This window comes from Colletes gigas, unplaced genomic scaffold (genome assembly GCF_013123115.1).
Source record: "Colletes gigas isolate AHSC1104 unplaced genomic scaffold, ASM1312311v1 Colletes_gigas_Sc00009, whole genome shotgun sequence".
Lineage (NCBI taxonomy): Eukaryota > Metazoa > Arthropoda > Insecta > Hymenoptera > Colletidae > Colletes > Colletes gigas.
Genome location: NW_025106638.1, coordinates 1833083 through 1855658, shown reverse-complemented (window position 1 = coordinate 1855658; position 22576 = coordinate 1833083). Strand labels below are relative to the sequence as shown.

At 38.1% G+C, this 22576-nt stretch overlaps 1 protein-coding gene across 1 annotated transcript in view; it reads left to right on the top strand.

Moving 5' to 3' along the window:
- LOC122397169 overlaps window positions 1-22576 on the top strand; it is a 327986-nt gene that overhangs the window by 128145 nt on the left and 177265 nt on the right. The window contains exon 4 of the mRNA XM_043396122.1: window positions 17998-18075. Coding sequence (XP_043252057.1) covers window positions 18006-18075 — 70 coding nt within the window. The 5' untranslated portion in view covers window positions 17998-18005. The remainder of the gene's footprint in view (window positions 1-17997; window positions 18076-22576) is intronic.

The following is a 22576-nucleotide window of genomic DNA, read 5'->3' as shown; positions in this document are numbered from 1 at the left end:
AATTATTCTCGCGTGGCAGGCAGCCGTGGCGTGCGGGCTGTGTGGGCGGTGTGTGCAGGTGCCCGCCCGAGCAGAAGCGTTACGCAATGATGTATGGGTGCGCGACCATTCTTTTTTCCGCGCCCAAGGGAAGCGTCGGGGGAACGATCGAAAGAAGTTCTTGTAAGTTTGATCGTTCGGATTAATGCGCGGTTTCGCTGATACCGGGGTTCCCTGAATACCTACGTACCTAGAGGGGGTGGAGAATTACTTCGAACGAGGGTTGGCTTTATTCTGGAATGGCTGTTTTTTTTTTTATACGAATGGTTAAAAAGGATTCTTGGGGAATTTATATCGAGTATGTCATATACAGTAAGGAGCAAAACTGAACCGATAACCACAAGTTTTGTATGAATCATTATTATATGCCTATAAAGGGTGGAAAATTATGTCGTACGAGGGTTGGCATTTTTTTGGATAGGAATGGTTAAAGAGGATTCTTGGGGAATTTATATCGAGTATGTCATATACACTAAGGAGCAAAACTGAACCAATAACCACAAGTTTTGTATAAATCATTATTATATACCTATAGAGGGTGGAGAATTACTTCGAACGAGGGTTGGCTTTATTCTGGAATGGCTGTTTTTTTTTTTGACACGAATGGTTAAAGAGGATTCTTGGGGAATTTATATCGATTAAGTACGTCATACACAGTAAGGAGCAAAATTGAACCAATAACCGCAAGTTTTGTCTAAATCATTATTTATTGCCAAGAATCTAAGAGAATGTTAAAAAATAAACGTTATAGTTATTTTTATCACAGTTAAATGTAACATAAGAAATTGTTTTAGTATGTCTTCTCGTTTGGCAATGAAAAAAGAATAGATTGACTCGGTTTTGCACCACGCCCAATACTTGTCAGTATTTAATATGTCATTTATTTTTAATATTTTGTCCACGACGTTTATTTTTTAAACAATTTTACTTGAGTATTTTTCTGTTCGACTGATTGTGAACTGAGTGCTAATACATAAAATAGCATATTGTAAACATTTGAGACTGCTGAATCTATTCTCTTTTTCGTTGCCAAACGAGAAGACATTAATTACTGAAAACGTTTCTTACGTTACCTTTAACTATGATAAAGATAACCATAATATTTGTTTTTATATTTTCTCCTATATTCTTAGCAATAAATAATGATTTATACAAAACTTGTGATTATTGGTTCAGTTATGCACCTTACTGTAGATCATTCTCAACCGGTGGATAGTACCTTCAAACTACTTTAGTGATTTTAACAATTTTCAACCACGCTTTGACTTATTTAAAATCGTTAAGAAGTCATAAATTTATCCATTTTCAATAAATTTATATAATTCAAAGTGACGTTAAAGTATTCGTTAGAAATCTAAATTCGCCTGAACCGCCCATGATAGAAGCGTACTGAACATTACTTTTAAATGTAGATAATTTTCTCTATTTATATCGTATGATTCAAACGTAAGACGCTAGTTTTGAATATCAAGTCTTGAACAACAAAGAACAATTTAAAACGATATAGATTATTTACTACATCGTAAGGATACTAGAAACAATTATGTAATTTCGCGAGCTACTGTACGCATTAATTTTCGATTTAATTTCGCATAAGAATTCCCCGCCGGCAGATTATACCAATTACATTCCACTTTATACTTGACCAGCGGTATGCGTAAAAAAGAAAGAGAGATACCAAAAGCTGGTTCACTTTCCTCAACCTGTGCATTATAGCGTGCATTTTAATTAATTTAATTTAATTGCCTTAATCCTGTGTGTATGGCGCGGCGTGGTTTTTCTAGGTTTTACCGTGAAACTTCTTTCGACGAATAAGAAAAAGTTACCGCGAAAACTGGACTAGTACAAGTGTCGGAGGGGTAGTTTTAATTTCAAGTGGTACAATCGAGCATGAGTGGGTTAAACGTGTATCTTTTGTGCTCGGTTACGGCAGTTGTTTTTAAAGCGGCTTAAGTAAGTCACGTTTAAAAGAAAATTGAACTCGGAAACCTAATGAAATCCACGGGCTACGTTTACTTCGTCTCGAGTCTGCTGTGCTCTTATAGCTTCTAAAAAATATAGTTTCAAAGAATGTAAACACAATCATTGTAACGTCAATTATTAACATTTTCAGTTGAATATTTATTGTTAATTTCTTTGATCTTTAGCGTTAAGAATTATTTCCCTTTGGATTTAGTTCTATGTATCCTACTGTAAATCTTTGAACTTTTTATCTCTTTCATAATTTTTTGTTCCACGAAACTGTGTATTTAAAGAGTGGCGAAATTTCTATGGTAATTACTGTATTTAAACATTTACATACGTTCCTCCCGATTCGATACTACCCTTTCAAACAACAATTTCCCTGCAATCTAATGCTTTCTATAATTCAATCATTCTCCCCCTCTAATCGGTAACTCGTACCACTACACAGTTCTTCTAACATCAATTATTAACATTTTCAGTTGAATTATTAAATGAACTGGAATATTTATTATTAATTTCTTTGATCTTCAGCCTTAACAATTATTTTCCTTTGAATTTAGTTTTATCCGTCCCGCTGTAAATCTTTGAACTTTTTGTCTCATTCATAGTTTATTGTTTCACGAAACTATTTAAAGAGTGGCGAAATTTCTATGGTAATTACTGTATTTAAACATTTACACACGTTTCTCCCGATTCGATACTACCCTTTCAAACAACAATTCCCCTGCACTCTATCGCTTTCTATAATTCAATCATTCTCCCTCTCTAATCGGTAAGTCGTACCACTAAACATTCATCAAAACTGTTCGCCGCAATCGCGATGGAAATCGTGTTAAGGGACGCGGAATAAGCGTCAATTTCCTATCGCCGCATAATCTAAACAAAACCCCGCACCGACCTAAATAATTTCGTGACAGGTGTACGCGTACAATCGCGCAAACTATCGTCCGCTGCGAACGCGTCCAGTTGCCTATTGCTGAGTAACAACGCAGCGCCAAGCCGCTATGCATCGTTGCATACATACGGTATTCGAACGAGAGTGATCTGTTATCAGTGTCACCGGCGCAATAAAGCAGATTGTCATTGGTGTACAATCGTAGCCATATTCCACGATTATATTGGTACAGCCAGAAACGCGAAAAAATAGCCAAAAGTAGAAAAATGCACCATTATTTATAATAAATCTTGCCTTCAGCAGAGTTGGACGTTAACCAATTAGTAAAACAAGCTCGCGTTTGGAGCACCATAATCAGTATAGTCCAAGTGTTTGAAATTTAAACCAAGCGTGTGATTGTTCAAATAGCTTGAATGATGATCAAACTTGAAAAAATTCAATCTAAATGTTTGAATGTCTTGACTGGAAGGGTGACGAGGTCTGAAAACTTGAAAAACAGGCAACTAGCAAAAGATTTAGTGTAGTAGATATGTGCATCTTAAAGCTCTCTCTAAACCACATCATACTAGCCGGAAGCCATTTTGAACGGGTCACTAGTGACGATAAATTAAGCTGAACAAGTGGCTCGCCCTGTGTGCCATCGTCTCGGTCTGTGACAGTCGTAACAAAAGCAGTTACTAAAGTTGGAAGAGTAAGAAACACGGTCCAGCGAATATCATCGAATCTCTGTCGTTTGGTGATTATCCAACCAAACGGTTTGCGGCGTTCGGGGCTGCTTTGTTACGCGCTATATTCGAAGTTCTTTGTTCTATTTGCCCCGCATCGGTGAACTACGTCTATTTACAACAGTCTGTTTGTCGCGAAAAACTCACTCGTACCGTAGAAAGGTTTAGTATCGCTTGGGCAATGCTCGTTGGATCGCGTCAATATAGTCTGTCTGTCGTACCGTAGAGACGGCCAGATGAGGAGGATTATCGATTATCAGTTAACGAGTCTGCACACTTTTCCACGTTTTCCCGGTTACGCCCCCCATCTTGTTTTTACGCTCGAGGGATTACACGTGTACGCCCCATTATGAGTATTATAATTATATGGGTGTCGCGATAAATATGATTCCGACGTAAAAAAAAGTTTACACTGCGAGGCATCTCTTTAATACTTTGATTGTGAAACTAAAACTATTGCTCAACGGATGGCGGAGGTATAATGTATGTCGGTATTTTTGTATTCAGAAGTCCATTACTATATTTTTGTATTATTTTAGTATTTTGTGTTTTGATTTAGCTGTATAAGTTTGAAAAAAAGGTCATTGCCCGTTAAAATGTATTGTTCAATGATAGTAATAATAGAACTAATTAATTCTCAAGTTGAAATATTGAAGGAAATTTTGAATACGATTCGCGAATTTTAGCGAAGTCACATATTCTTTAAAACGCGTACGATGAATAAATCTTAATATTTATGAAATCCTAAACAACATTACTGTAACTAGAAATACTATAAAATAACAATTACACCATTTAACAAATATTTCTATTATTTCGACAAGAATTTCTACAAAAATCGTTGCTCGAGAAGCTCGTGCACGTCGCGATTTTCGTTGAAAGAATAGGATGAATCGTAACGCGTGTGGGCAATTTTCTATATGGCGGCATAGATCGTGCAGAAACTGGGTATGACTGTTGTTACGACTTCTTGTAGTCTTCGTGCAGTCTCTGTATCTGGAAAGTTCTCGTTGCTTTCAGTGGCGAAACGCGTTTCGCTCGGGCGTCCATTATTGGCAGACCACGATGAGCCTGTGAAATGCAGAACCACCGCTCGTTGTTCGTCGACTATTGTTTATCCGCACGGTTATGCGACTCGTTGTTATCGTTTCCGGATACCCTCATCCGGGGCACAATGAAAATTCGCGTTTACGGATATTTCCGGGCCTGTGGAGGCCAACCCAGACCGGCTTTTCCGAAACAGTTTTCCGCTGGCGTCGTTCTGTCGCGTATTAATTTACGGCACCGTGGATGAGTGCCGTCCGTTTGAACGTTTACGCGTTTCAGGCACCTCTCCGCGAAATAGTTCACTTTTTAACCCCCTCGCGTTTTCCGCATTCCGTTCTCTTTTCACCGCGCCGGGGCGCAAAAGTGTAAGCGCGCCGCGAGCCCTGGGCTTCGGACCACCCTTCGTCGCTACAACGGCTGGAACGTAACTCATAATACAAAAAAAGGAAAAAAGGGAATTCGTCGCGAACAAATACTCAGCCGCCGAGGTAACCCGGGACGAGATAACAAGTTGTTGGTATTCAATTCCTGTAAGTTTCGTTCGACAAAGGAAAATTTATACAGAGTGTTCACGTTATTGATCGATTCTTTCGAAAACTATTCTGATTAGAAGAAAAAATGAAAAAGGAGGGCCTGCTAGTGAACTCATCAGTAAGGCTTTCTACCAGGCCCTGCCTTAGACGACTGGGATATTGGGAAGTCGGTCGAGCGCTTGTGAGAGCGCGACCCCTCTGGCGGCGAGCACGAGAAGCAACGCCACAAAGAACAAAATTGTAGTTTCTTATGACCAATAAAGCAGTGTGAATAAATTTCACACGTTTACATTATTTCTCGAGAAACGAGGGTAACCTCCAATTTGTTTATTCTATTTTTTAAAATCGATATAAACTGTCCTGTTAGTCGTAAGAAACTGTACAACTTTTTTCTCTAATTAGTATATAATTACAATTTCTTATTTCTTCTTCTTATGTGCAATAAGTTAAGCACGTAAACCTTGACTTATGGACCAATACTGGTTCAAAGCTTTTATTTTTTAATTAAAAAAAGAAAAACAAATTAGAAATATGCCTCCTGTTCTTTATTCGAACCCTTTCGTTAACGAACGAACCAATTTTGTACAATACTTTATACAGATTTAGTAATTGCAGCTTTATTAAAAAAAAGATAAAGTGAAATAATAGTAATACTGATAATATATCTCCAAATGAAGATATACATTTTTTTTGTGAGCGCTTGTGAGAGCGCGATCCCTCTGGTGGCGAGCATGGGAGACGACGCCACAAATCGACTGATTTTTGTTAGATTGGTGACTTTTACTTCTTGCAACGGGTGTAACACTAGATTTACGAAAGTCGTTTGACGGATTTCAGATTCCACACTTAAAGTAATAGAACTCATAAATATTATTTGTTAGCAATCTATCAAGACCCGAATTTCATTGTAACCATCAACACGACGAGTTTTAATAAAAATATGTTCAATCAGTGTCTGCAAATCTAGCGTTAGTGACCCTTTGTGTACGAAAGTTAGTTGTCCGTATCATAGCTTCCCTACGGACTACGAGAAGTCTTAGCGACTGGAAGAAAATAAACGTCTTTGTGGGATCGGTCTTTGAAACTATTTTCAAGTTTCTTTCGGGTTTGTTCCAGCGTGCAATGGTTTTCGTGTTTCACAATCGAGTAGAAGGAACGCGTAAATACAAGCACCGTCCGAGTGTAATTGTACCGGTTACCGTTACACGAAACGGAAAAGCGAGCGAGCCTGCATGAATAGGAAGTCGAATAATGACGAGCGGTGGAAAACGTGAAATGTTACTTCCCAGCTACGAGTTGTTGCAAAACGTTCGTCTTATAGAATTTTGTATTGTGTAAGAGGCAAGAATATACTTGTCCTCGGCCGTAACATTTAGTGATTTCAAGTACGAACAAATCGACGAAATGATCGAAAAATAAATTTCAGTTCTTCGTAATAGTTATTGAGAATAACGGTTTTACGGAACTGTTTTAATTAAAATCTGCATTCAGGATTATACGCCGTTATTATTACGCGTAGCGAAAAATGAGTGAAGTTATTTACCTAATAAATAAATAAATATGCAACTTTTTTTACATATCAATCGTTTTATAGATGTGTACATGTTGTCACAGAGAAACAAAACATTGAAAGTGTGCTATCATTTTCACGCAGCAGTAAACATTAATGTTTGCTTTTCAGATCACCTTTAACACACAGAAAAAAGACATGTTTACCCTGAACAGGTGCAATAAACTGCTATTATTTAATTGTTAGTTTGGCAACTAAGTAATTGCGGATTTTTTTAACGAAATAGAAGACAATTTTTTCATGGAACGAAATAACTTTATTTAGTAACCTTTTACCATCTTTCAGGCAATAACGTAATTTCACGTTCATAAAAGTTTTTCCTATGCGGAAGTAATACAAAAAAACACGATGAAAATGCTCGTTTTGAATTTTCATTGTTCAACCATGCAAAAAAAAAAACTACACAATGTTTTTTCTGGATAACAATAAAACTACTATCAGACAACAACATGGATTTGACGTTTCGAGTACATACAAATACATACGTAACAATTCGACTAAAGCCATCGATCAGTGAAATCCGCGATTACATAGTTGCCGAACCAATACGTTTAAAAAAAGTATCAAAATTGCTTGCGTAATTGGAAGATGGCTGGAGGGGAGCTTTTTAAAAGTTTTAAGGTAGTTAATTGTATTGATTTTGGACAGCCAAAGGATGGTTCTAGTGTGCTGTGGTCGGTTCTTCCGGGAATTACACCCGATAAAAATGCTTTCGGAAGGAGTAGAAGCGCAGACACGGCATATCGCTTAAATCGATTCCGAGCGAAGATTAATTGAATATCTATCGGGCCGGATCGCTATGCTCCATATCGGACGAGAAAAAATGCGGGATTCCCGTGACACTCCGGTATTTCTGCTAGCAGGAGCCAGACCAGGCTTTTCCGTGCGTGCCATCGCCTCGGTATCGTGGAATTCGTCGTGTCTCGATCGATGGTCGGATTTCAATCTGTACATCCCCTGCACACTGCGAGTATGACGTTCCTTGACGCATGCGTCCCCTCTCCTCCTCCAACCCCTCCGGAGAAAATAAGCCGCGTTGTTTTCGTTGCTACGACAGTAAATCTCACTTTCTTCCCTCGACGGGCGCGAAATCTCTCCACGTTTTTCCAACCGAAAACCGGAAACCCGACAATATTTCCGTCGACACGACGAACAGCCAATTCCTATGGAAATACACTGGCTCCCGACAATTGATCAACAACTTTCCTTTATTACACTTTTTATTTACTCGAACTGCAGTCTCTGATTATAAATCTTTTAAAACGTGCTTCGCGTATACCTCGAAGCGTCCCGTTGGTACAGAAAATACAAAACGTACCGATTTATTGAAATAATAATTAAAAATTCTTTGATTAGGTACGCAGTTATTAATGACTATTAAAATTGAATTTTTATAGCGGAATTAAGGTCTTAACGTGCAAGTTTAATTTAAAACAGAATAAAACTAATCTCGAAGCTAAAAGTTTACTGTTTCGTTACTGTGAAATCATTACAACGCGTCATTATTAAAATTAATGGAGGTTTACGTCGAGGCGAATGGTGTACGTCGAACGTTAATGAAACGTAGCCGTGATGGAAAATAGACGATCGAATAAATACCACTCGAACATTTTTAATCCCCGTCGAACTGTTTTTCGGTCGTCGTCCCGGGATGTGCCTAACCGCGATCTTGTTCTCTGTTTCCACGGCTGTACACTTTTTTAATCGTTCCCATCAGCTCCGTAAAAAGCTTCGCTCGTTAAAAATGTCGCGAAATTTATGAAACCTGTACATTTCAGATATTAAATGGCGCCTGCGTTGCTCCGTAATGACTATTACGGATCGCAAAAACAAGATTCCCTGCGTCGTATCGCGGATTTATTTTTCAGACGATTCATTTATTCATTCGTTTCGTGTTCGTTCCTTCTTTTAAAGAATTTAATGTTTTCAGTCGCTCGCGAACCATTTAGGCTATTTAAAATTTCTTTTCACTTTAATAGGCACACTCATACAGCCAGAAGCAAGTATTGCAATTTAATTCATTTCCCTAATTAACTTCTTATTTTTAGTAGTTTTAACAAAGATCGTTCGTGTAACAAGAAAATCTAAATTTATTTTCTGCTCGTTTCTTAAATTTTATAACCATTGTTTCAAATTATTTATTTGTTTTTCGTTGCTACCAAGGAAATATAAAAGTTTATCAATTTCCCTGTAATTTCATGTAATTTCATTTGTTCCCGCCTTTTCAGTTTTTATTCGTCTTAAACAAACTGGTCTTCCAAATAAGCCACGCATCCTCTATTAGCACATATTATGACGACCTATTATTATTAGTCCAGCGGGAGAGTAATCAGAATTCGTTCGGGAACGAGTTATTTCTACCTTGTCTCGTAATTACCGAGGAATTAAGCTCGCCTCGTCTCGAGCTCCTGGACGTCCGTTTCTCACCGCGCGTTGCCTGAATTTATCGGTTGAAGTCGCGTTAACGCGAATTACCGGTTAAACGTTTCACGAAAATCGCATGTAAACGGTGTACTTTATTCGATTACGAGTCATGAGACGGCAGTGGCCCTGCGATTTCGTGTGCTTCGCCCCTGGTATTAAGCATGATCGGATTAGTCGTTTGTACTTCTGTCGTTGAACGAGTGCAGCCGATGTAATCGGCCGCTTAATACCATCCTCGCTGGCCACCAATCGCGAAATTTCCCTAACGATGTAAGGGCAAATTGGCTAATGACTCGATGTACCAACAGAAATCGTGGGAACCGAAAATAAACCAAGCGTTTTATTATTTTCTCCAACCAAAGTCAGCTCGTTTATACGTTTGTCCTTTAACTTCTACCTAATTAATACTTTCACGATAGTTAATATTAGTTGAGGCTTCGTTTCACTAACATTGCATCTAGCTTCTTCAAGTTACCTGTTATTAACTATTTAAATTGTTTTCTTCCTCTTATAAAATTAATTTTAATATTTTCTCTACGAAATATTGCAACAAAAATTGTATTATAGTTTTAATATCTATAAACGTGTTTTTAAATCGCGCGCCAGGATCATGCGTGTAGCCATCTTGTTTCGCGTAGTCGCCGGTAAGGACCGTCGGGAGAGATCGGTAATAGTCGTGTACGTTCGGGAAGCAAGGAGATCGAGAAAAGGATCTGACCTGAAAGTTGCACGTGCTGTCCTGTGGCGAATCGATCCTAACCTAAATAAATCGTGAAACGTCAAGAAATAGAAATGTGAGTTAATAACCTGACTTCTCTGTCTCATTTTTCGTTTTCGTTAATACATATTAAAGACATAAAACGTGCATGAATTTCGTATCGCATTCTTTGGCTCGTTTGCAACGGTCCACTCGAGTTTCCGAATTGTTTTGCTCGGCAATTATTTACACATATCGCACGCAGCAAATAGTTGTAGCGTTTGAAACGCAGCCAGGAATAGCTTTTAATTAGCCTTTATTTGGAAATTAACGTCGGCAACGTGGAGAGAGTTATTTAGAATTATGAACTCGTGTTTATGTGGAATCTGCTCTAAATTACGAATTCCTACAATCTATTTCCCCGTTTCGCCGCAAATTCTGGAGTTCGGTGTTATAAATTTAAAATGCGTAGTTCGTGTGAATAAATGGTGTTTCTCCAAGGATGAATTCAACAGCGCAGTGATCGTTTATATCCATAATACAAGAAGCTATTTTAACCGAGTGAATAAATAATGACGATGAATGCGACGCTTGGTTAATTTTGATGGATAAGTATGGAAACAGTGCGACGGAACGTTATGAATTCTACGCGTGTTGTTTACTAGTGCGTGTTTTCTTTCCACGGCAACGCGTCGCGGTACAAAGTCGTTACAACAATCGACTGTGTCGCTTGGAACATTAAACAACGCTCATAATCCGACACGTGTCATAACGCAGACTGCAACCACCAAGATGTACGGTGTATCATTGGATTATGGGGGTTGGCGACACGGGAGGCCGCGTTATACGATATCGTGTCCCCCAGGATGCCATACAAATAGATTCGTATTCCAGTGCACTTCTTTCCGCGCGCATGCATATAAATGCGCGGCTTTGCATTGAATGGGAACACGACTTTTAAACCCCTCAAGGAGAACGAATTAAATTTGTATGGGGAGTTCCACCCTTATCCCAATAGTTGGTATGCATTTAAAAATTGCCAATTCAAAATTCTGTACGACAGAATTTATTTCTCCAAGGTGTTGAATGGTTCTGTTGTTACACCTGTCATACAAAGTTTTCCCATTATATACGACTAATACAAACTTTCAAATGACAAAATATTGTTATGACGTTATAATAATGTGCAATGTTATATTTTATATTTCGCTTTTGCGTGATGACGTATTCTCTTAATATCTTGTGATTTGTACTAGTTTTTATACAATGAGTTATGGCAATTTTCTTTTAAATCGATTAATATTACAGTAGACAAAGAATTTTGTTAATATCTCGGTACTTTCTTCTTTCTTCTTTATAACGTATTTAAATATCATAAAAATCGATGGTGAAGTAGCTTTCCTAGATATTTATAGTCATACTTTCACACATTCACGTTGACGTACGTAAATAAAGTCGTCTATTGATCGTAGACAACGCCGAGGTCGACTCGAGTAAGGGATTGTAAGAAATGGTGGGGGTGACTCGTGGACATCTAAGCGGACGGATTCGTGAGCATTTAAGCGGACATTACTGTATCTTCCAGATGAATTAATATATTAGATCACAACTTAAAGTAATATTTTAAAGGTATAATGAAATTTTATCGTCGAATGCTTCGAATTTTGGGTCATTGTCAAGCTGAAAGTAGTAATTTTCCGGTAGAACCAATTTACTTGCACTATTTTTTAAATTTTGTTTCAAAATGCTCGAATATTTAATTTTATCTACAATCTCATCGATGAATGCGAGATTTCCAATCCCATTTGCTGCCATGCAGTTCCACACCAATCACCGAGCCACCATTATGTTTTACAATTGTCTGTAAACTCTATATTCCAAAATAAGACGAAAATCAAGGCTTCGTTAAAAAGTTATAGAAACATTTCCAGCCAGACAGTATATTTTCGCTAAAGAATTTTTTTCTCGAAAGTACGTAGGATTTCGGGGGTATGTCTATTCACCAAAAATGGTTGTAATTGGCCCCTGCAACTAAAAATAATTTTTTTAGAACGATTTGAAATTTTTTCATTTGGTCGACTTTATACACTTATTGAATTTTTTTCTCGCAACTGGTTAGGATTTCGAGGGTATGTGTATTGACCAAAAATGATTGTAATTGACCATCGTAACCAAAAATAATTTTTCTAGAACGATTTGAAATGTTTTAATTTCGTTGAAAAATTTAGGCACTTTATCGAATTTTTTTTTCGAAAGTACGTAGGATTTCGAGGGTGTGTGTATTTACCAAAAATGATTGTAATTGGCCCCCGCGACTGAATATAATTTTTTCAGAATGATTTGAAATTTTTTAATTTAATTGTTTAATGACTTTAACGAAGCCTCAATGAAGAAATAGCACCCTATATACGACAATTTCAAGATATTTAGTATACTGCACGATTTATGTGAATTTTAATTAAGAATATGTTATTGTTCGAATACGTTCTGTGTATACATATAAAAACGATAGTTTCGGCCACGGACGCCATCAGGATCGGAAACTCTACAGGTTCGGGGTCCCCAGGGACAAGTATGAAGGGAACGCTGTTAGGCGTGTGTACGTTATGCGCGTAGGTGTGTGCAGCGTCGAGTCGATGTCTGTGGAATGTAATACGGTGGCTGGCAGCGTCACGTGGCTATTTAGAGGAGCCGGTGCACGGAGTTTGAGTCGAGAGGGTAGCTCGAAGGAGTTCTGGAATGGCGCTGAGGAAACGGTGACGTCCCTCTCAGGTGGAAGAAACAGAGACGCGAGAGGCGAGCTTACACCCGAGGAGACGCTCCAGGCAATGTTCTTTCCTTGCTCTGTCTCTCTTCCAGCCAGCATCGTCCGTCTTTTTCCTTTTCCTGTCCCCCGTTGCCTGCTCTCTTTTTTATCCTATCGTACTCTATTCGCCCCGTTTCTCGTTTCTCTTCGAAATCTCGTCTCTTTCCGTGCTCTATTTCCCGCATCGGCTTTATTCGCGCTTAGGACACTCGCCTTCGTCCTCGTCCTTTCGTTTTATGCTCTTTCGTATCTTGAGCACGTTGCTTCCCTTTCTTGCGCTCTGCTTGAAGTTCCGGAGTTTGCACTTCGGAAGAACGCTCTTGGATAACGCTTACGAAGGACATTGTTTAAACGTAACACGTCGATCTTCACAGTCTTCGTGATAACGCGACGATATACATCAAACACTTGCAATGTTTCTCTTTTATTAGAATCATGGACAAAATAGCTCGAAATGTAATTCAGTCTTAATTCTTTATTTCACAGGGAAGGTATATCTCACTTTCGAGACTCCCAAATTCTTATTTGGTCCTTGTGTAAACATTCGCACTTAAAAAACGAGTTCCATATTCATTCATACGTACAATTTAATTTATAAACGTTGCCTTCTTGTTATTTTTAACTTGACTTACGATGCAAACTATTTTATGTTAGTTTTACTGTGCCCTGACTGTTACCCATTTTGTATTGCACAAAAACTTTGTACTTAGAGTACTGTCTGTCTCTCGCACTCAGAGACTCGACTAATGGCGTCCAAAAAACAAGTTACTCAAAAACTGTTAAGTTTCTGCCCCTACAAGGGGTTGATTCATAAAAAGGAAAGCGTATTTTAATAATCTTGAAACTTTAAATAATCTTAATCGATTGGTTACTCCAATGAAATAAATCGATCGATGCTCAATTCTGGACCGTACAGCTTTTATTCCGTTAAAAAATAATAAAATTTATGTAATTTCATTTTCTGTCTCACTTCCTCTTGTGTTAATTTTTAAATCTGTTGGTAACGTTGCGAGTGATACGAAAATGGTAATGGGGTCCCGGGACCCCAGAGAAACGGTCCGAAAAAAATACATTAGGTGAAAGGTCTAATCGTACACCTCGTCTGTGCTTATACGATTCCTTCAGTCTCGTGGATGAAGTATGGATGCAAAACACTCGGTAAAACATTTGCTTAAGGGCTGTAAATAGGTATTTTCAACGCCTCGTAGCCGTCGTGAGCCCTTAAGGAACAATAGCCCGGCGCGTTACGTGTTCGTCGCTGCGATCCAAGCAGCAAAATTCTTTCCTTTCTGTCTTTCCACTTTGTCTTCCTCTGTTCCCCTTCGTAACTCTTTTGAACGCATACTGGGAACCGCGTTTCTTGTTCCCGGAGCACAGACAACGATGAACTGGCCGGAGAAATCCGCAAATACGGCCGGAGCCATCCGCTCGGCTGATTCGTAGGTTCGCTGGGGCTTGCGAAAAGCCAGACCATTGACACCGCCGCGTACCCCGCCATTGTTGCCGGGCTAATAAAGAAAAATAAAGGTTCCTCTTCCTGGAGGATATTAGCTCTTTTCTACCTGCCCCCAGCCTGTTCTTTCTTGCCGGCGGAGCGCGGCGAAGGAAACGCGTCGTCCGGTTTCCGCATTACTGTTTCGTTCCTCAAAAAATCCGCGCGTTGTTTAATCCGCCCGCGATCGCAATCCCTTTCCTTTCTCATCCGGCGTGCGCTGGAAGCGTTTTACACAGATTCTTTCACTCGGTCGCTGTTGTCTGTCCACAAGTGTCTTATTAAGTTCTGTTGCGTCTTTCGTTATTCGCAATATTGTTCTTGCTTCTTCCTCGGAGATTGCTCCTTCGTTTCTCAAAAAATCTCCACGTTGTTTCAATTGCTTTTCCCTTAGATGGAAACTATTTTACGGAGAATTTTAATTTTGACAAAATTTTAATCGTAGGTTATAGCACTCGATCGTCTAATAACCGAACGTTGTTTGCTCGGATAATTCTATCAAAACCCGCCAAAAAGAATATTTTCTTGAATTTAAATTTAAATTACAAATATATTTAAATAGCCTCAAATGCGAGTATAAATGATATCTTTCTGTAATTTCAATTTTTTTTTTTTTACATGTTTTGTAATTTCTTCATAAATATACCAATTAAAATAATACGTCGACTACGTCTTTAAGGATTTACTAAGCCAAAAGCCAAGACCATTGACACATTGTTACAGGATCTCTGGCTAATATGGAAAAATAAAAGGTTCCCCGGGGATATTAACTCCTTGCTCTCCATCTTTCTTTCCTTATCCTTCTTCTCGGAAATTAGGAGGAACATCAGCAGGGCGATCGTTTACCCCGGTCGCGACGAAACTGTTCGTTCGTGCCGCGGTTTTCAAAGATACCGCAACGATGGGAAATTTATGGCCTCTTTCGATTTCATGAAACGTCGACTTTCTCGCGTCGCAAATTGTTTCGCGTTAGTTTGAAAAATTGCGCGGCATTAGAACGCGGTGGATGGCGGTCGTTCTGCACACGGGATTGACAAGTATTTTAATACTTTATTGTAAACTCTGACTGCATAAGTGAACAATTAATAGCGAGAGATATTGTTCACAATTGGATAAATTGAAAGCAATCGTACAAAAGAAACGACTATCTCTCGTATTTGAGAAACATATTTTCCATTACGATAATATACGATCTTATATAGATATATTTTACGACAGGACAAATATTATGGCAGCTTGGTTGGGATGTTTTATTCCAACCGTTGTATTCACCAAACATTTACTTTATACATTGAAAAATTCTCTCACTAGAAAATTATTCGAAAGCACCGAAAAAATAAATATACATTTATTTAATTAATCCCGTATAAAAAAACTTGCAAATTGGTGTTTATATATTTAAAGACAGGGCCATTGTATTCTTGCCCCATCTGGATTTTATTTATTTTATACACTGAAAAATTCTCTCACTAGAAAATTATTCGAAAGCACCGAAAAAATAAATATACATTTATTTAATTAATCCCATATAAAAAACTTGCAAATTGGCGTTTATATATTTAAAGACAGGGCCATTGTATTCTTGCCCCATCTGGATTTTATTTATTTTATACACTGAAAAATTCTCTCACTAGAAAATTATTCGAAAGCACCGAAAAAATAAATATACATTTATTTAATTAATCCCATATAAAAAACTTGCAAATTGGCGTTTATATATTTAAAGACAGGGCCATTGTATTCTTGCCTCATCTGAATTTTATTTATTTTGTACACTGAAAAATTCTCTCGCTAGAAAATTATTCAAAAGCACCGACAAAATAAATATGCATTTATTTAAATAATCCCATCTAAAAAGCTTGCAAGTTGGCATTACTAATTCAGACGAGAATAGTAAAATCGCAGTTCGTCCACAAGTCTAACAGATTTAGCTGAATATTTGATGCGTTACAGATTATTAACAATGTTAATCGAAATGTGCTTTCGCCAAACTGTATTAATTTTTCACATTTTGCTTACCGTCGCAAGAATTCGCCTCTACGTAACGTTTCAACGTCCGCGTCGAAAATTACTTCTGACCCATCTTTAAATTTGCTTGGACGAGTTTCCTGGATATTGGCAGGTCCACCGCGTCGTAAAAATTCGAACGGTATCGATCGTCGAATTTCTATCGCGTCGAAAGCGATCTGTTCCCCCGGTAGTAGATATGGCCGGAGGCGCATCCATCAGTATCCGACTCTGGTCGAGCGAAAGGAGGATTAGTTCAACACTTTTCCCGGTAATACACGTCGCACATACGGGCTCTCCCCTAATTGTGGCCTGTCGCTCTTTGAAAACGAATACACGCCCGAATTAATTCCTGCCGGGTGTGTTTTTTCTCAGCGTCTCCTTCGGATCGAATTCCACGTTATTCAATTTATTTCCCAAATAATTCTCCCGTCTATCATCAAAGATTATTTTCAAACAGATGTTATTCAATTATCATACAGGGTGTTCGGCCACCCCTGGGAAAAACTTTAATGGGGAATTCTAGAGGACAAAATAAGACGAAAATCAAGAATACCAATTTGTTGATGGAGGCTTCGTTAAAAAGTTATTAACAATTAAATTTAAAAATTTCAAATCGTTCTGGAAAAATTATTTTCCGTTGCGGGGATCAATTACAATAATTTTTGGTCATTACACATACCTCCGAAATCCTACCCACTTTCTAGAAAAAAATTCGAGAAGGTGTGAAATTTTTCGTCGGAAAAAAAAAAATTTCAAATCGTTCTGGAAAAATTATTTTCGGTTGCGGGGGTCAATTACAATCATTTTTTGTGAATAGACATACCCCCGAAATCCTGCGCATTTTCGAGAAAAAAATTCAGTACGGGCGGAACTTTAAACGTTAATAACTTTTTAACAAAGCGTCCATCAACAAATTAGTATCCTTGATTTTCGTCTTATTTTGGCCTCTGGAATCTCCCATTAAAATTTTTCCCAGGGATGGCCGAACATATATAACTCTGTTTACATTGGGTCAGATAACTTCTCGCCCAGTTTCAATATTGTTGTATACATGGATATAATGCAACAATTCTTTTTGTAATATTATTTTCCACGTATTCTTACGTAATCTACGTTATTTAATTAGTCTCCGAAATAGTTTTCTCTTGTACCATCAAAGATTATTTTCAAACAGGTGTTATTTAATTATTCGTCGGAAGACTTCATATTTTTACCTTATGTAAATAATAATAAGTTCTCGTACATTTCGCCTTTCAGTATTCTTGCATACATGCAAATGATACAAAAATTCTTTTCGTTGCGTTTTCCACGTTTTTTACGGAATCTTCTAAATCACAGAAAACGCCAATAAATGAGACGCACTAATAATTTTGTCCAGCAGCGAGGCTGAAGTCGACATGTAAATAATACAACAATTCTTTTCATAGTATTAGTTTCCACGTATTTTTACGTAATCTACGTTACTTAATTGATTTCTCAATTAATTTTCTCTTATACTATCAAAGATTTGTTTCAAACAGGTGTTATTTAATTATTCGTCGGAATACTTCATATTTTTACCTTACGTAAATAATAATAAGTTCTCGTACACTTCACTTTCACGGCTGAGGTCGATATTTTTAACTCGACGTTCGGTCAGCCATTTTATTTTTCTGCCCCTTCGAGTCAATCAAGCTTTCAATGAATGCTATAACGAGGCTATAATCATTCTCAGTAGGGAAACCCATAAAACTCTGTTTCTTTTTGATACTCTAACCGGTACAGTTGCATAAATAATTTTGTCTGTTGTTCCAGATTCGAAGATGAAGTGGCCGTTGGTGCTGACTTGCTTTCTGTTGCCGCTTTCGTGCATTCTGGATGCATCGCATGCCGGTAAGAGGTTATTCTTGTAATATCTTATCCAGCGATCGTGGAATAAATTATATCGTCCGCAATCATCTCATTATTTTGTGTATCGACCGTGCGACAGGCCGATGAATACCTTTCGAGAAACTTTGCTAGAATAAATGGATAATCGTCCGTTAGAACTTTCTACCAAACGTACGAAGCTACCGAATTCGACTTTAATTCATTCTCGAGCCATAAATCACAACGGTTCGCGGACCTCTGGCCCACCGGGCTCTTCGAAAGAACCAAACAATACAACCGCGTACAAACATAAAATTGACGATAAAATGTTCGGTGTCGGTACAACGATACTCGAAAGGGTTGAATTCGACGATAAAACCGACGGTACGATTTCCGACCGTGGACCACCGCCATTATCGCGCCATAAATCATTCCCACGATCGACAGTTTGAGAGGACGACGAGTCGGCGGGGTTGGAAGGGGGTGCAACTGGTAGTTCCCGGCAACGAGCCGTGAAAACGGGCATCTAAACCAGAAAAACAGTCGAATTGGATCCACTTTCTTCTTTCTATTACCCTGGCCTGACGAGGGGGTGCGCGAAATCCTTAATCTATCCCAGCCCAGTGGAATCTGGCGTGAATTCGTGCGAGGACAACTTCGGGGGCAACGATTTCTGGATATGAAACCCAGGAAACCGTATCCATTAACAAGTTACCCCTTATTTCCTTTTTCTTGCAATTAATAACCTCTGATCGAGTTTCACTGATTCGTTCGATGTTTCGATCGAAGGAATTGTCTTTTTCCAGTTAACAATATAAGCTGATTACATGTATAAGCAGGGCTTGGACATAATTTTTAATACCCCGTAGAGTATAAGAGTGTAAGCTACTTTTCTGAACGAGAATTTACTCGGTGTTACTTAGCTCGGAATTTAACGCGTAAATTTTTATTTAGTGGCACACTTTTGGGAAAAATTTAGCGTAGCACTGGTTCGGAAAACATTGATTTGAGGAATATTTTCGAACATCGTGCCTCGCGATCGCTCGTTCTGTTCCGACGCTCTGCAGATTGTATCTTGCGCGATCGAGTAATTTTCATTCTCCCCTTCGCGCGCAGATGGAAATGAAATAGACCGGGGTAAATTTTATTTGAAATGAAAATAAGAAACAACCACGGTTCTCTCTCTGGGAATGGCCTGTAGAGGAATATTTTTCCGAGAGTTTAGCTACACTCCAAGTCCTTGTTGGCCGACAGTGGCCCGCGTTTTTCGCGAAACGAATGAAAATCGACATCCCCGATAGAGCCTGTTCTACGCGCTGTTCGAAAATTCTTTTAATCGTGAAAGATTACAACGGAAGTTTAATTGCGCCCGTGAAACCTTCAAGCGCAAATTATAATATAATATGACCAAATTAAAACAGTTTCATTTCAATGTATATCAATTTTTTATATGATTCGGTACGCATGGTTGGTCTCGTAATAAATTTTAACAAGGTTCTGGCGGGAAACATCGAGGTGGCAAAGTAAAGAAAACTGTTTAACTAAATCACGCGAAATTAGCCTGGTATTTAAGGCTGAAAATATAACAAACAGGAAGGCGTGCCTGTTTATGAATCGTGTCGACACAACATCAAACAATTACGTTATGCACGGAAGAATGGTTGGTAAAATGGAGGAAGTTGTCCGTAGTCATATTCATTTACATACCGATATAGTGCTCGCGTGTCGGCAATGTACGAAGCATATAGAAATGCTGACGAAGTGTGTACGGTATGAACAAATTATAGTTTCAGGATAAAGCATTCTGTTCTATAAAGAGGTGTCTGGGATTACATAGAAAAAATAGTAAAATAAAATGGGGATTAAGTTGTTTCATATTAATTCATTAACGAGTAGTAAATTTTATTTCATTCTTGCGCGTTCACTACACTTTTTTGCTTTTTATTTTATACAGGATACCCTTGTAACCATAGTACCACTAGGAAGGTTGAAAAATGTTCGAATATTTAAAACTTGTCGAATACGCGTAAAATTTGTTACACTTTGTCTAAAGCGTTTGACTAATATTTACTATTTCCACTTGCATAGATATTCAAATCGTATTTTTACTATTACTTTCTCATATTTTTTCGTCGTGTATACTATTTAGTAAAATAACAAACTGTTACTATGTTATTTACCAATGATAATGATTAGATTTGATGCAACTTTTAAACTTATAAACAAATCTTTCGTTTACTGTACCTTCATGCTTTTTATTTTATACATGATATTTTTGTAATCATAGTACGACCAGGATGATTGGAAAATGTTCTAATATTTAAAACTTGTCGAACACGCGTAGGATTTGTTACACTTTGTCTAAAGCGTCTGACTATATATTTACTATTTCTACTTGCATGGATGTCCAAGTCGTATTCTCGCGATTCTCTCTGATATTTCTCAACGTATATACTTTTTAGCAACATAAGAAAATAGTACTATACATTTAGTAACGATAATGATTAGATTTGATACAATTTGCCTGCCGCGTCTGACCAATATGTACTGTTTCTACTTGCATAGATATTCCAATAATATTCTCACCATTACCTTCTCATATTTTTCGTCGTGTATACTATTTAGTAAAATAACAAACTGTTACTATACATTTAGCAATGATAATGATTAGATTTCATACAACTTGCTTGGCGCGTCTGACTAATATTTACTATTTCTACTTGCATGGATGTCCAATTCGTATTCTCGCGATTCTCTCTGATATTTTTCAACGTATATACTCTTCAATAAAGCAACAAAATGTTATTATACATTCTATAATGATGGAATGCAATTAATAGTATTTTAGAAAACTCATTTTCGATTTTCTTAATAGGGTAAACTCTTTTAAAATGTTTATACTCAACGAATATTAATACGTGTAAGTAAACGTGGTTAAACGAGGTCGTGCTTGGGCTCATTTTCGTCACGAACCCCCTACAATATCATTGGTGACATTTTCATGGAATGTAATGAAAAGTATACAAATTTTAATGTTCCTTTAACACTTTACAGTGACAGGAAATACTACTATGATACTAGAGAAATTAATTCTCAAGTTGGGACGTTGAGGGAAATAAATTTTGATAAAATTTGTAAATTTTAACAAGGTTAGAAATATAAGTACTCTGAAATAAAGTTTAGCTTATGTACCTTACAATGGTCTAAATTCAAAATTGTACTTTTTCAGAATGTTATACGATTTCGATCTGATCGTGAACGTGTTGATAGATAATATTTATTTCCCCCGTCGAGTCATTTAAAATGATACACTTCAACATGTAATATCATAGGTAATAGTAAATGTAAATAGAAAAAAAAGATTTGTAATTCCTTAAGACTAGACTTTCAGACATTAATTATCAGAAATTACACTGCAGTTTTTCTTTTAATTAGAATATAGGTTCATATCATCGCATCAATAAAATTTAACATAAATTGCTGACAAATAACATTTACGAGTAACTTTATGGAAGTAAATCTATTTATCCCAACAACCGGCTAAAAGCGATGTCTCCAGAGGATGCAACGCGAAATGTCACACTCTGTATCCTCTCATCGTTAGTTGACGTTAGTTGTTACGTTTCTAGAATGTTTTAAGAAGTTCCCGTAGATTTTTTAAAGAAGCAACGCACAGCTCGAAACATTCGGAATTCGAATAAAGGGGTCAGTATCCTTTCGGTGCATTCTGGCACACGTTCCAGACCATGTACCTAAAACCCCTGGCACTCGATTCAGTCCTTGTACAGCGGTATGCAACTTGTTTCATGCCATCGAAGCAAATCTCCCGTCCTCGTCCCGTGTCGCAGCCACGAACAATCCCGTGTTCATCGGTCTAGTAACTTGAAGTTCGATCTCGGTGGGTTAGAGAAGGCGCGACAGGGGGTGAGAGGGGGGGGGGGAACCGCTCGCACGGGACACGCGGGGGCGAAGGCTGTTCATGGCCAAAGTGCACTCTCTTCCCCCCCTCTTCTTCCTTTCCCGACGGAGTAAAGGAACCGCATCGCTACGAAGGACCCCGAGAACTCCACGAGACTTTCCCCCTTTTGACTTAATTGGCGGCTTCGAGACTAACGACGCTAGGCGTCTACGTCGATTGAAGTGCTGCCTTGGCTGGACGCGAACTAAGAAGCTGGAAATTCGTTAATGGTTCTCGCGAAACAATCGATCGCTTCGGGAATCTGGAGAGGTCTTGGCCGGTTCTTTTCATTCTACGGGCGTGGAACGGCCAAATGGGGATCGGAGCAAGAAACGGTGTCCGCTTAAATGTCCACGGCTCGTTCCCCACCGCCTCTTAAAATTTCTCGAGTCGAACATTTTCTAATGGTAATGTATTCCACTACATAGAAACCTTAAGGGGTCATTCTACTTTCTGGCAAAAAAAAAAAGATGTTTGTGATTTTTTTTTGCGGACTATTAAAGAGCGATTTGTTCCGGGTTTTGTAGGTACATTTATCATATATTTAGCTATATTTACGAATTTTTG